Source organism: Myotis daubentonii, chromosome 14 (genome assembly GCF_963259705.1).
Source record: "Myotis daubentonii chromosome 14, mMyoDau2.1, whole genome shotgun sequence".
Classification (NCBI taxonomy): domain Eukaryota; kingdom Metazoa; phylum Chordata; class Mammalia; order Chiroptera; family Vespertilionidae; genus Myotis; species Myotis daubentonii.
Window position 1 is genome coordinate 32,310,200 of NC_081853.1, and position 16,338 is coordinate 32,326,537.

At 36.3% G+C, this 16,338-nt stretch overlaps 1 protein-coding gene across 12 annotated transcripts in view; it reads right to left on the bottom strand.

The window, feature by feature from the left end:
• The window catches only part of CEP63 (centrosomal protein 63), a 44,238-nt gene that overhangs the window by 17,557 nt on the left and 10,343 nt on the right, over positions 1-16,338 (bottom strand). For 11 of the 12 annotated variants that reach the window (XM_059663882.1, XM_059663883.1, XM_059663878.1 and 8 more), the window contains 3 exons: positions 8,103-8,198; positions 7,163-7,285; positions 4,700-4,813 (listed from right to left, as the gene is read on the bottom strand). In XM_059663882.1, the coding sequence (XP_059519865.1) occupies positions 4,700-4,813; positions 7,163-7,285; positions 8,103-8,198 (333 nt within the window). The remainder of the gene's footprint in view (positions 1-4,699; positions 4,814-7,162; positions 7,286-8,102; positions 8,199-16,338) is intronic. The other variant, XM_059663880.1, reaches the window with a different exon arrangement.

Here is a 16,338-nt window from a genome sequence, read left to right on the forward strand (position 1 = left end):
AGCTGTAATTGAAAAATAAAAGAGAATTAAAAAACAAATAAAGAAAGAAAAAAAAGGCAAGGTTGTTGCCTGTCACCACTCCTTTTCAACATCACACTGATGTCCTTGCTAATGCAATAAGGCAAAAAAAAAAAAAAAAAAAAAAAAGGGAAATAAAAGGTATGCAGATTGGGAAGGAAGGCACAATTATCTTTGTTCACAGATAATATGATCATCTATGTAGATTATCTAAAAGAAATCAACAAAAAGAACTCCTGAAATTAATAAGCAATTATAGCAAGGTTGCAGACACCTGGTTAACATACAAAAGTCAATGACTTTCCTACATACCAACAATGAACATGTGAAATTTGAATTTAAAACATAGTATCATTTATATGAACACCTAAAACTTAAATACTAAGTATAAATCTAACAAAATATGTACAAGGTCTATATGAGAAAAACTATAAAACTCTGATGAATGAAATCAAAGATGATGTGATTTCATAAATAAATAGGAAGGTATGCCATGTTCACGGATAGGAAGACTCAATATCGTCTGGATGTCAGTTCTTCTCAATGTGAACTGTGAATTCAATCAAGTCCCATCAAGTTACTTTATGGATATCAACAAACTGATTCTAAAGTTTATATAAAGAGGTAAAGACTAAGACAACAGAAATATCCCAAAAGGAAAATGAGCAAAGGACACAATTTACAAAAGAATGGAAATGGCCATAAGCAGATGAAAAAAATGTTCAATCTCATGCATAATTAAAGAAATACAAATTAAAATGAATAATCGGACACCATTGTTTTTTACCCAACAGACTGGCAAAGACAAGCCTAAAGGCAGGGAAAATTAAAAGAAGTAATAGTGTCTAATATTGAAAAGTGTGAGAAAATGGACATTCTTAAATATTGCTGGTGAAAGTCTGTATCAATACATCTTTGGAGAGCACTTTGACAATATATGTTAAAATCTTTAAGAATGTACAACTACTCTGATGCAGCAATTTCACTTCTAGGGCCATTTCCTAAGAAAATAAGTAAACATGTACTCCTAAATGTTTATATAAGGATGTTCTCCCAACAATCACTATTTACAAGAGTGGAAAAGTAAAAAACTAAATGTTCTGCAACAAGGGATTGGTTACATAAATTATAGTACATTTAATGGCAGACTGAACTTCTATGCAATCATTAAGACCACACACTTGTTGACATGTCATATTTAAAAAAGAAAACTTTTCAACTTGTGAAAATAAAATACTGTATTATAAAGAGCTTAGCATAGAGTCTGTCACAGAATAAGCACTCTATGTTTTAAAATTATGTTTTATAAAAAATTTTCAAAGTACAAATATAGAGAGAATAAGATGATGAACTCCTGCCGAAACCGGTTTGGCTCAGTGGATAGAGCGTCGGCCTGCGGACTGAAGGGTCCCAGGTTCGATTCCGGTCAAGGGCATATACCTGGGTTGCGGGCACATCCCCAGTGGGAGGTGTGCAGGAGGCAGCTGATCGATGTTTCTCTCTCATTGATGTTTCTAACTCTCTATCTCTCTCCTTTCCTCTCTGTAAAAAACCAATAAAATATATTTTAAAAAAAAGATGATGAACTCCTATGTATTTCATCACCTATCTTCAACAATTACCATTTTGCCATTCTTGGTAAATTTTAAAGTTTGCAACTATTCCTCTCTTGTGATGCATACACATGTTTTTCTACCAAATGTGTATGAATGCAATGTACACTGCATATAAGCATAGGAAAGGTTGGAAGAAATTAACTCCAAAATATTAGCCATAGTAAACCTCTAAAGGATGGAATTATAGCTAACTTTATTTAATTCTCTTTTCATCTACATTTTCTTGTATTTCTAAAATGAACATGGATTATGTAATTTTAATAGCTGACTAAAAGAAAAGAACTCAAGCAAATATATGACTCAAAGTGTGAGAAGGCATTCTGAGCTCCACTTTTAAATGTTAAGAAACATAAGAAAAAAGTTTACATCAAGAATTTTTTTAAATTGGGGAGAAATATGTTGATATCTAATTATCTAATTTCCCAGATTGTCTATCTCACTGTTCAAAGCAACTCACAAATGAACAAAATGCAATGTGTCAACTTTTACTGGATTCCAATTTGAGCACAGAACTGTAAAAAGACAGCTGCGGAAATCTGAACACACCGGATATTAAATTACATAAGAAGTTATTATTTATTCTGCTAATGTGATACTGGTATACTAAAAGCATGATTTTTTTAATTCTTTTTGTTGGGAAATAAGACAATGTCTGTTGCAGCATGGATGGAACTGGAGAGCATTATGCTAAGTGAAATAAGCCAGTCAGAGAAAGATAAATACCACATGATCTCACTCATTTGTGGAATATAGAGAACAACATAGACTGATGAACAGGGACAGATCCAAAGACAGAGAAGCAGCGATCAGACTATCACTCCCCAGAGGGAAAGTAGGGGAGGGTGGGAGTAAGGGGAAGAGATCAACCAAAGAACTTGTATGCATGCATATAAGCCAAACCAATGGACACGGACAACAGGGGGATGAGAGCATGAGTGGGGGGCGGGGGAGAGGTTGGGGGTTAATGGGGGATGAGGACACATTTGTAATACCTTAACCAATAAAGAAATTAAAGATAAAAAATAATAATAAAGCCAAAAAAGAAAAAGACAATGTCTGTTACAAACTTTGTAATATTCCAGCCTAAAAGTAGGGAAGGCTGAAACAAGAGTAGCAAATGAGTAGTTCAATGGGTACAGAATCTTAGTTTTTTGCAAGTTGAAAAAGTTCTAGAGACCTGTTACTCAACAATCTGCATGTAGCTAACATTTCTGTACTATACTCTTTAAAATAGTTAAGATGGCAAATTTTAACGTGCTTTTTACCACAGTTTTTTTTTAAATTGGCAAAATGAGAACTATTAATGCTGGATAATGGTACACAGAAGTTTATTTAAAAGTTTGTTTTTCTTAAATGAGGACCATACAGCTCTGCTACATACTGAATCACAGAAAGATTTCATTTGGTTGGTTTGCTAAGGGAGAAAGAGAAATATAAGTAACATGTTTTAACTTAAATAAAAGTATGAGAAGAATAATTCAAATACCCTTAGAAAACAAATGTTGGCTTTTTAAAAAGGCCTATTATTCTAGCCCTAGCTAAATTTTGGTACATAAAAATCTCATTTTTACTGACAATAAAGCTTTAATTATGCAGAGTAATCACAATAGTAATTTGAAAATAAAGGGTCTGCAGTCAATAATAAGTACATTCTATAGATGAATAATTGACAACTATTAAAAGCTCAATTTTTTTGCCAACCTGAAGGCTACAATTAGAATGTAACGATATCTTATGTGTATTTATTTAGCGCTTTAGTTCAAGTCAAAAAACTCAGATCTAGACATCCGGGATTTTATTGGCCCATTCTGGTTATGTAGCTTACTACAGCTTTGAAAATAAATTTCTTTCCTGAGGTTGCTGTGAGTCCCTCCTGCCATTCTCAATGGAGATACTCACAGCAGAGCCATCAGTGGTGGTTTATTGGCAGGCTGATACTTCAGGGGGATAGTCAAAGGCCAATATATTGTCCTAGTCAGTATGGCTCAGTTGGACGTTGTCCCATGCACCAGGAGGTTGCCACTTGATTCTCATCCCATCCCAGTCAAGGGCACATGCCCAGGTTTCAGGCAATATCCCCAGGAGGAGGCATGCAGGAGGCAGCAATCGATGTTATGCTCTCTCACATCGATGTTTCTCCCTCCCTCTCCCTTCCTCAATAAAAAAAATACATACATTAAAAAAAATTACTGAGACTTGAAGCAGAGAATAAGCAGATTATATTTTATTTTTTAAAAAAGGCTTCCTTCCAGTTCTCTTATTCAGTCTATTCCCTCCTTGTATAAAACAGATAATTACCAATCTCAACAGATTATCATATAAAACAGGCAACATAAAACTATATATTCTAGAGAACTGCATCTAGAAGAGGCATTGGATAGTGTCTAGCACATAATAGATGGTCACAAATATTCATTTCCTTTAATGTTTCCCATTATTTTCTTAGTTCTTAATTGAAAAAGCAAACAAACTGAAATTGTCCCAAAAAGAAATATTCCTAAATTGGTGGCTATATTTTGGTTTTGCTTAAGCCATTAGCTCTTCATTAAAAAACAGTTTGTACCAGTGTTCTAAAAAGTGTTTCTGTTGCCACAAAGATACTGCTTGTTAAGAGTGTGCACACCAATGCAGTGTGAATACTTAGCACTTGTATTCACAGGGAGACTTGCTGAAGCTTCCAGCTGAGGTACCTCAGCCAAAGTACCCCAGCTACCAGAGTTAGAGCAAGACACAGCCAGCAACAACCAGAACAAGTAAGCCAGAGACACAAAGACAGAGAACAGGGGCAGAAAGAGAAAAGTGGAGGGAGGGGGGTAGAGACCAAGATTAGGAGAATGAATATGAATGTGAGAGCAGAACGAGACTGAGAATGCAAGAAGTTGACAGAGTAAGAGAGCAAGAGAGAGAGCATGAGTGGGGGAAAGGAAGCCAGGGAAGAAGACGAAGGAGCAAGTGGGCATGAGGACACAGTGGATGTGGGTAAGCACACGCGAATTACATCAAGCCAGTTCTAATTTAATCAAAACCTCTCTGCCTCGCATTCTTTTAAAATGCCTACGTCCTACCTGAATGATCTCTGATTGTTCAGCCAGAGCTTTCCTTTGAGCCTCCAGAGACGATACCTGTTGCTGATAAATCAAACGTTGCTTCTCCCAGTCCAGTGATTTTTGACGAAATTCCTGAAGAGGCAATTAAGTACTTAACTTCTAAGTGCTTCCCCTTGTTGTCATACCTCCCAGACTCACTTTTCCTTTAATTTTCCCCCACATCCCTGCGTACACATGCACCTTCCCCCACAGCAGGAGCCCCATTACTCACTTAGCTGATAGGACTGTAGAGTAATACTGAATTCCTTACATACTGTGTGTCTGGATATCTGTCTTTCTAAATTTAACACCCTAATGGTGAAGAGAATGAAACACAGTGGCTAATACTGGTTCATGGAGATTTTCATAGATTTGCTGCCACCTAAAGGCAGTTATAATTTTTTAGTGACTTTTCAGAAAACTGATGCTAAGATAACTAAAATTTCAAAATATGATTACAGATATCCCTTGCTAGCCAAATTCTCTTTTTTTAATCCTCACCTGAGGATATTTTTTATTGACTTTTAGAAAGAGAGGATGGGAGGGAGAAACATCAATGTGAGAAAGAAACATTGATCAGCTGCCTCCCATACTCACCCCTATCTGGGATGGAACCACAACTTAGGTATGTGTCCTGACTGGGAATTGAACCCACAACCTTTTGGAGTATGGGATGATGTTCCAACCAACTGAGCTACCCAGCCAGGGTGCTATCCAAAGTCTTGATATCCAAACCCAAAATTGAACAGATTCAAATAAATTTCCAGGTAAGTCCTTTGGTAGCCCAATTCTTATTTCTCAGTATCAAAAACTCAGGAACCAAACAGATCCAGATAACACAATATCCTTTCAAATACAAATTTTTACTATCTCAACAGAACAACTGCACAGACTTGAATAACAAGAGAAATCTGTACCAAATTTTAACAGATATGATAACCCAAAGCAAACAGTTTAAAGATAATGATAGATCAATAGTAACTTTGAGTTACATGATCAAGAAAATGAGCCCAATATATATGAAAACAGGGCAAATCAAAGGGAATAAAAACTCAGTCTTTCTATTACTGTCCTCCAGAAGTCTCATGCTAGCTTGGGGTAATTATTGTTAACCAACTGTCAGATCATTGCTCATTCATTCATTCATTCAATCATATATGCCAGGTATAGTTCCAGGTGTTAGGGATACAATAGCTAACAAAACAAACAAAAATCCCAGCCCTACTCAATGTGAGAGCAATAGACAATACATTCATTGTATGACTACTGTGGTTGTATGTACATTGGTTGGTGATATAGGCTGATGACATGAAAATCAAAGATGTGGTTTTTGAGGTAGAAAGAAAAGAGATTGGTCAGGAAGTAGTAATGAGGAACTTGGGGGCAGGGGAGCCCAGGTTTCACTGCAGAGGGCCGGAGAGGGAGCAATATCTCTGTAGTCCTCAGATTCTAAGCTCTTCAAATGTACAAAAATATTGAGATGTAGAAGAATATTGAACAGAAACTGCAATTCTAGGACACTGGCCATTGTCATTTAATAGGTTGCTCTGCGTAGAAACATTGTAAGTAATCATACAAAGATGTTGCTCAATGTTTCTCACATTAGAATCAGCTCGGGGAGCTGGTTAATATGCAGATTCCTGGGTCCTGTGCCATACTACTGCATCAGCATCTCTGGGAGCCTGAAGAGGGCCCTGGGTGGTTCCTAGGTGCACTAGAGAACCAATGGCAGAGACAGAGGAGGGGGGTGGCAGATTCCAGGGAAAGGGTGTCAGCCCTGTGCTGCTCCTTCATCTACTCTTGGCAATGTTAGCTCACCACGTCCCTTAAGGACTTCAGGGACTCCATACAATATACAATGAGGTCGGCAAAGAGGGAGGTAAATGGCTTACTATATCTAAATGGAACTGAGGGTAAACAATCTGATATGCAGAGTACTCTGTACAGAAGAGCCTGTACAGAAGAGCCGTGTGCTTTCAACATTTACTAAGCCCCTCCTCCCATCAGTAAGAAAGACAAGGACACTGCCCACCAAAGACTGCTAGTAACTGATGGTCAATGTTTCCCAGTATCAGCATTTTGGGTATAGCAATCCTTCCTTTATGGAACAGCTCCCAGCATGTTTAGTGTCCCTGGTCCCTGTCCCCTAATATTAGTTTCACTCCCAGTCATTTTGGCAACCAAAACAATGTCTGCATACAGTCCCAAATGCCCTTGAAGGGTGGTACTGCCCTGTGGAGAATTACTGGTAGCTAGTAACCCCGTCAACCACAGGGAACCATATGATGATAGGATGTATAGATCACCCCCAACCTTGAAATAGCTTGGCAGCAATCCTGGAAATGGTAGAAAATTGATTTCAGAAACCAATGCTACTAGAAACAGCACTTTACTCCAAGAAGGCTGACAATCACTAAGAAGAAATTATTACCATGAACGTACCTCTATTTTTCCGGTTAACCTCTCAATTTCAGATTGATCTTCCCTGTGATTATTGGTGTTGCCTCTGTAGTCCCTTATTTGCTTTTTCTGTAGTTTTTCATAACTTCTCTTCAGTCTGCCTAACTGTAGACACAGTTATTTCTAGACTTAAAATTTAAGAATTTGTAAACAGTGGTGGTGGAACAAATTGGTATTGTGAAAGCAAGAATAGCACTAAGTAGTACTACTGAAAGTAGATTAAGAGCATGTTTGCTTTGCAAATTAAAATACAAAACAACTCAAATCTGCATAGAAAACATAAACACTAGAGAAGAAATACATTGAGTCAAAGACAGAATAAAGGGAAAATATTTTTCTTAACAAAACTTTAATTGTTATTACAAAAGCCTTGTACTTAACAGCCCCACAACTCATCCCACCTCCAAGTAAAAGCAGTGAGGCTGTGGCTCTTGAGCCATTCTCCTGTGGGACACTGATAGTAAGCAGGAGAGAAGTATTTTGGAATTAAGTAAAAGTAATTTTTTCCAATCTGAAGAATAAAATTGAGTTAACAGAATTTTTTTACTTCTCTTATTTATCCCAAAATGCTTCTGAATGTGTCAGATCCTCCATTACTTAAAATCTAGTAACTGATTTAACTCAAAAATAGTATTTAGTATGTTTTTGGTATCAATATGTCACAGTATTATACAAAAATAGCTCTATTTCTTTCAGGTACTCAACTGAGAAACACATTTTAGAATCTCTGTTCTAAGTTGTATCAAACATATAATTAGGCAAGATTCTTTGCCTGGACTTAAGAACAGAGAAATCAATTCCCGCCCCTATTCCTCCCATGAAATATATACTTTCCACTTTACAAAGTAAAACTAGCCTGTTAACAAAATTATCAAGGTTAAAGAGACAAAATGATACAACTCCTAACAGAATCAAATCTCACTTCTTCTTGTAGTTTCTTTAACTCCTGCTTATAGTCCATGGCCATCTCCTGCTTGACTTTTTCATGTTCTTCTGCCTGCTGACGCAACATTCCAACCTACAAGCAGACAGGTGGTAGCATTGTTCATTATTAGCATTGAAACAATATCCCTGAAACATAAAAATAGAAAATAACCTTTGTACTTATTTGTAAACACAAATTCTCAATTGTATATGATATTATCCCACTTCTCAGTTAAGTCAAGTATCTAATTACTTAATGATCCATAACACTGCCAAGAAAAATTGAAAACAACTGTTCTGTTCTATTTCTAGGTTTAGATGAAAACTTGCTCTCACTGTCTGATTTATTCTCCCTAACCCTTTTCATAAAAAGAAAAAAAATACATAAAAAAATTAAGAGATACAAAGTTATAAGAGCCTTGGAAACTAAGAATATTGAACAAACAAAAAACCTGAGACATCAAGAATAAGTTCTCTAAATCAAAATGCAAAATTGTAATGTCAGACAGAAAAGATAGTTGGAGATTTGTAACTGCTTTACCATGTATCCCAGTTCAGAGAAATCAGTTCTACAAACCAGAGCAAGGACATTATCCTAACCCATTTCAAATGGTTTGATAACCGCCACAGCTAGTTCATGCCCAGCCATCACCCCCATCAATATCCATCAATGGTTCTTGGCCTCTCTTACAGTTAGAATTTCATCTAAGTGAGGATGGAGAGGAAGAATGAGGATCAGGAGTAATTTCAAATACGATATAGAATGGTAATTTTTTTTTAAACTTTCTTTTTTTATATTTATTTATTTTTTTTATTGCTTAAAGTATTACAAAGGGTATTACATATGTATCCATTTTATCCCCCCGCCCTAGACAGTCCCCTAGCCTCCCCTATCCCCCAGTGTCTTATGTCCATTGGTTATGCTTATATGCATGCATACAAGTCCTTTAGTTGATCTCTTACCCCCCTACCTCCTGCCCCCCAACCCTCCCCGGCCTTCCCGCTGCAGTTTGACAATCTGTTTGAGGCAGCTCTGCCTCTGTATCTATTATTGTTCAAAAGTTTATAATGGTCTCTATTGTCAATGAATGAGTGAGATCATGTGGTATTTTTCCTTTATTGACTGGCTTATTTCACTTAGCATAATGCTCTCCAGTTCCATCCATGACGTTGCAAATGGTAAGAGTTCCTTCCTTTTTAGAGCAGCATAGTATTCCATCGTGTAGATGTACCACAGTTTTCTAATCCATTCATCTACTGATGGGCACTTGGGCTGTTTCCAGATCTTAGCTATGGTGAATTGTGCTGCTATGAACATAGGGGTGCATATATCCTTTCTGATTGGTGTTTCTGGTTTCTTGGGATATATTCCTAGAAGTGGGATCACAGGGTCAAATGGGAGTTCCATTTTCAGTTTTTTAAGGAAACTCCATACTGTCTTCCATAGTGGCTGCACCAGTCTGCATTCCCACCAGCAGTGCACAAGTGTTCCTTTTTCTCCACATCCTCTCCAGCACTTGTCATTTGTTGATTTGTTGATGATAGCCAGTCTGACAGGTGTGAGATGGTACCTCATTGCTGTTTTGATTTGCATCTCTCGGATGATTAGTGACTTTGAGCATGTTTTCATATGTCTCTTGGCTTTCTGAATGTGGGAAAACATATTTGCCAATGTCATATCTGATAAGGGCCTAATCTCCAAAATTTATAGGGAACTCATACAACTTAACAAAAGTAAGATAAACAATCCAATCAAAAAATGGGCAAAGGACCTAAATAGACACCTTTCAAAAGAATGGTAATTTTTAAAAAAATCTTAAAAGTTATCATCACAAAAAAAATTGTTACTATGTATGATGGTGAGATTAAGCAGACTTATTGCAGTGATTGTTTTGCAATTTATACAAATATTGAATCATTACATTGTACACCTGAAACTAATATAACATTATAGCTCAATTATACTTCAGTATAAAAAAAAGAAAAAAATTCTTATAAGAACAAAAAGTTAATGCAATTCCAATGAAAAAACTCTAGGATTTTTTTTAACTTGAAAAAGGTGTTCTGAAGTTCCAACTGGAAGAATGATTAAATGTAGCTAATAAAATAGAAAAGATAAAACTACTCTTTAATAAAGATCTAAGTGAATATTTACTGGATTGCTGGGGTAGGACAAAACTTTCTGAGCTTAAAACTGAGTCATTTAAAAAGAATAGACTATGTAAACATGCAAAACTTCTATATTTTTTAAACCCCCATTAAAGTTAAAAAGCAAATAAACTGAGAAAAACATTTATAAACCTATTTCAAAGGATTTTTAACTTTTAGGTATTTTCTTCTAACTTGTTTCCACTATGTTCAGAGACCATACTCTGTGTGTTGAGACTTACTTTCCGGCCCAGAAAATGGTCAATTTTGGAAAGTTCTGTTTGTGTTAGAAAAGAATGTGTACTCCACAGTCCTCTTGTGCAATGTTCTGTACGTATAACTTAGGTCAAGTCTATATCCTTACTGATGTTTGTCTCTTGTTCCATCAGTTACTAAGAAAAGCAGGTTAAAATCCCCAGCTACAACTGTCACTTATTCCATTTCTCCTTGTAGTTCTGCGCTTTTTTGCATACAGATAAAGGAGAGTGAAAGAAATTTCTTTTAAGACTGTTTTATTAGATACTTACAAATTTAGTGGGGGGTTTTTTGGGGTGTTTTTTGTCTTAGTTTGAGTTCCCCCCAAAACATAGCCTGAGACTTGGACTTTGGGGCAAGTAATTGGAAGTGATCCCAGGTAGCACAGTGAGGAAATGGAAAGAGAGACCCAGGGAAGGAATAAAGAGGTGTGTTAGTGAGTGGATTTCTGCAGTTCAGCAGCCACAGCTAAATCACACTTGGGAACTCACCAGGGAACCAGAGAGAACGTGTTTCAGAATTGTCCCTCTCTCTAAAGGATGGTACGCTGGAGAATTTATGCACAGATTCCAGTTCCTCCACTGCTTAAAAGTTGCCCTGTGAGTGTTAACATGCCCACACTTCCAAGGCTCCAGAGAGAGAAGCACAGGCAGTGAGATGCTGGCAGTGCACAGGAGCTGCATAATAGCCAAGATGAAATCAGGAGGCAAAGATGTGGTACTGGCCACAAAGAATGTCTGCTACAGTTATATGTACTGAAATTTCGTACTTTATAATTATGAAGGATTTCTCTTCACCTGAGTAATGTTCATTGCTTCTGCTTCAAGTATACTTTTTCTAATATGAATATACCTATATAATATTTCTATTCAAAGTGTTTACATGAAATATATTTTTATTTTACCTTTTACTTTCAACTTTGTTGTACCTTTGTAAGCCCCAAATAATGGAGTTTAATTATTTTTATCCAGTTGGACAATTTTTATCTTCTTCTTGGGCCATTTAGTGCATTTACATTGAATGGACCTATTCAGATTTAAATCTATATCTTGAGTGTTATTTGTACTTAATAAACTCTATGTTCCTTTTTCTCTCCTTTCTTGCCTTCTTTGGAACTGATAACGTCTTATCATTTCATTTTTCTCCTATAGCTTGGAGGATATATACTGTTAACATGCTAATGTGTATTTTTAATGGTTCTCTCAAGATTAAAACATGTGTCTATGATTGAACAAATCTAATGTTAATTAGTAGACTTACCAATTCCCAGGCAACCCAAGGACTATAGAAATACTTTAATTCCATTTATCCCAAACCTGACTTAAATGCCATCATAATCCTACATATGTTAAACTGAAAAGGTTATTGAATATCAGTCAATATTCACTTAGCTTTACCCACATATTTACTATTTCCTTTCATTTCTTCCTTAATCTCTTAAGCTTCCATCTGGGGTCACTTTCCCTCTGCCTGAAGAACATTCTTTAGTATTTCCTTGGTGCAGGTCTGACAGTGACAAGTTCTCTCAAGTTTTGTTGATTTGAAAATATCTTCCTTTCATTTTTATTCTGGGTATAGATTTCTTGTTTGGCAGGGAAAACAAGTCATTTCTTTGTAGATAACATTCTATTGTCTTCTGGCTTTCACTCTTCTAGCTGACAAGTCAACTGTAGGAACTGTTTGTAGATAATGTCTTTTTATTTTGGTAGATAATCTTTTTGGTTTTATTTTTTCTTTGTTTTTCAGATTACTACTTTGTCTTTAGTTTTCAATCTAGGTAAATATTTCTTACATATTTTGCTTGAGATTATTGGATTTCTTAAATACAAGTTCTTCCTCACTTTTGGCAAAACCTCAGCCAATTTATCTTTAAATATTGCTTCTGCCCATTCCCTCTCTTTTTTCTCCTTCAGAGATTCCAAAAGCAGTTATACTAGACCTTTTCACTGTATCCTCTTTCATTTACTTTCTCTTCTATATTTGCTATCATTTTGTCTACTCTGTATTCTAAACATTTTCTCTTGAGCCATCTTCCAGTTTACTAATTAAGACCTTGGTTTCAATTATTCTATTCCTCAATACTCACTGTGGTTGTTTTTAGTTTCCAATTCTTTCAATTGCTTGATCTAATCTTCTGTCTCTCTGAATACCGTACATATAACTACTGTAAAGTCTAAGCATAATAGTACCCATATCTAGATTTGTCTTGGGTCAGTTTCTATAATTTATTGCCCCTCCTTTTTAAAATTGTTGTTGTCTTGTCTTCTTATATGTCTGAGGTTACTCTCTCAATGGTTATCAAGCATTATATTTGCAAACTTATTTGAAGAAATAATTCAAGACCCAGAATGGTGATTTTCCTTTCCTTTGGAGAAAATGTAAGTTTGTTTTTTTTCCAGGTTCCTAGAAGCCCGAGCATTCCGCGCTGCCTGGGGGGACAGTAGCACTCTAGGATCAGCTTAAACTAATTCAGAGATTTTTTTAACCCTCACCAGAGGACACGCTTAGAAAGAAGAAGGGCGAGATGGAGAGGGAAAGATAAACATCAACTGGTTGCCTTCCATACATGCTCCAACCAGGGACCAAATCCAAAACCAGGTAGGTGTCCTGACCCAAAATTGAACCAGCAACCTCTAGGTGTATGGGAAGATGCTGGGACAGAGAGTTAAATGTCTGCATTTTGGTAGCAGTTTGAAGAGGACCTGTTCTACATCTGGCCCATCCTTACTCCTTTCAGGTTTCCGACTGAAAATGAGGAAGGATTCAGAGCCACCTTAGACATCAAATCCTTTATTTTCCTAACCCCTTGAAATTATTTAAAAAACTGATTCAGTCTCTATCCTCTCAACTGCCTTCTCTAGTTTCAGCTAATAATTGCCTCAAACCCTGGAACTCACCTCTGTGGACCTCTAGCCCAGCCTAGACCTGGCCTTCACTATCTTGTGAGCACTCTGCTTCAAGCAGTTTGTTTTTTTTTTAATCTAACATACTAGTCCTCAGAAGGTGAACTGGCCCAGATTGCCTCGTCTGCCATTATCAAATGTTCAAGTCTGAAAAATTCACATTTAACTAAAAACATCCCGAGTGAAATTTACTTCTCAACAGAATTCTACAGCCAATCGAACTTTCAATCAGATGTGAAAAGAGAATAAAGATATCTTCAGATATATAAAAGTATGTTCTACCAAAATGAAGAAATAAATGTATACAAGCTCCAGGATAATAGTGAAGAGAGTTTCCAAGATGAAGCTATACTGCTAGTCTAGAGAGTCACTTAATCATATTTGAGAATGGCAAGCTCAAAAAGAAAGAAAATACTTTACCTGATATGCCTGAAAACACTAAGACTTACATTTGTATCAGAGAATTTGGGAAGAATCAATGATAGGTTCATTTTTTAAAAGCAAATGAAAATGAGACCATTATTAATTCCCAGAAAACAAAAAATTATACAAGAAGTAGTTTAATTATCATTATACTATCTGACTCAGCTGTGAATAATATTTACCATCTTCATGACGTAAATACTGAATACTGAGCTTAACCAAAAATTAAGACATATGATCCTGGCAGGATGAGGAAGTGGAAATTGCATGGAAGAGAGAAAAACCCTTAATTTTCATAGTAGAAAGTCATTAGATAAATAGCTAAGCCTGAAAACTAGGATATGTGAGTATAAAATGTTTCTTAGAAACATGAAGAGAATACAAAAGAAAGAGTTAAAGGTATTGAAATGATTGCTTCAGAGAAGCAGAAATCCCAGGTTCAGGGGGTTGGGCAGATAATTTCTGTTTTCCTCTATGAGCCTTGTAGAATCTTTTTTTTGTATTTATTATACATGGAAAATATAAATATTAAATGAAAAAATATTGTTTAATTTTATTTATGTACCAGGGTCTGGCTCATAGTGGGCACTCAAAATATTTAAATTTCTTAAAAGAAAAGGTGGAGAAAAAAAAAAGGTTAAATGCTGAGAGTGAGGGATGGCATAGGTAGAGAAATGGGAGCCAAGGTTTGAAACAGTCATCATGGGTGACAAAAGAGCTGAAATAACTGATTCTAGATACAATTTATAGTTTTCAAAGTGCTTTCTTAAACAGTAACTCAATCTTCACAACAACACTGGGACTTAGGGTTTTCATCCTAATTTTACACATGAAGAAACAGGCTCAGAGAAGTTAAATTATTTGTTCAAGGCCAATCAGCTGAAAAGAGGCAGAGCCAGGACTCCAAATCCCTTACTCATTTCATTAAGTCTACCTGCTCTGTAGGGCATGAGAAGGCAACAGCAGCAGAAGGTCCGTGAAAACCAACCCAGTCCCAACAGTATAATCAGAAGTCATAAAGCATCCACTTACAAAATGGCTGTTTATACTAGTACTCCTCCACATATGACCTGCAGACGGGCTGGCGCTAGTCACAACAGCAATCCAGCAGGTACCAGGAGCTTGAGGCAGAATGTAAATCAACTGTGTCACCAAACACACGGTTTAGTGCAACTGACATTTTTCTAGAGCAAAACCTTCTATGAAGTGAAGGACGCAATGCACTGGTTGACATTCTGCTGCAAGATTTTGATCTCATCATGGGCCCATCACCTGAGCAGCACTGGTTTATACCACAGGACTAACTGCTTCTAAGATGGCAAACATATACGAATGAAAAAAACTTGCAGCCCTATTTTCTAGTTCTTATGTCATTTACTCTTCAAAGTAGAATATGAATATGGTATTGCCAACACAATTTATTTTTAATTCTCACCTGAGGATATGCTTATTGATTTTTTTTTTCTTGAGAGAGAGGGGGGTGGGGGAAGGAGGGAGAGAGAAACATCAACATGAGAGAAACATCTATCTGTTGCCTCCTGCATGGATCAAATCTGCAACCTAGGTATGTGCCCTGACCAGGAATCCAACCCGAAGCCTTCTGGGTATGTGACAACGCTCTAACCAATTGAGCCACTGGCCAGGGCTCAACACAATTTCACAGACAAACTATGGAACAGATTCCCATTACTAGTGTTTGGTAAAAGCACTTTAGTTCTAGAAAATTAATCTACTTTCAGCAGCCCATTCAATGAAGCGGCAAATTGACCAGACAGCTATAATTCTAAATTTCTTTTATGTGCCAGGACAAACCTGTAATCTTTAAATTCTTAACATGGAACCTATAATTTCTCTTTACGGTATTAAAAAATAGCAATAATGCCCTTGACATCCAAACTAAGCTACAGAATTAAGTTCAAACAGCCTCAAAGTGACTAAATATTCTCATAATCACACACACAGGAATTTCTTTCATGGGTTTATGCCACAATAAATGACTTGGAGATATATATACACAGAGTGGGGCTTGGGACCAGTGTTTCTCTACAACTCTTCCAATCCTTCTGAGATTGCCATCCATGCCAGAAATTCAGAGGCAATTCTTGCACTTACATAAATGCTTTCTGCTTCCCTTCCAATAGTCAGTGTATTTTTACTGTACCAGCTAACAGCAAATATTAAACTTTTCCCCCAAATCACCAAAAACTGTGGATGGTGAGATTTCAAGTAATTTTTATTTTCCTTTGTTCTTTCTTTTCCCCTAATTTTGAACAGGGGCAAATATAATTTTTTAAAAAAAGGGTTTTCTGAATTTTGTTTTAGATCTAATCAAAAGAGGCAAATTATTGAATTCTGGGCTTACTTTTTCAAACTAGGCATACAGTGAGACCATAAACTATGTTCACTAAATTCAGTGAATGTTAATACAGACTTATAGGATGGAGGTTATACAAAGATCACGTGACACAATTCACATTTTCATAAAGAAGTTATATATGTATTTAT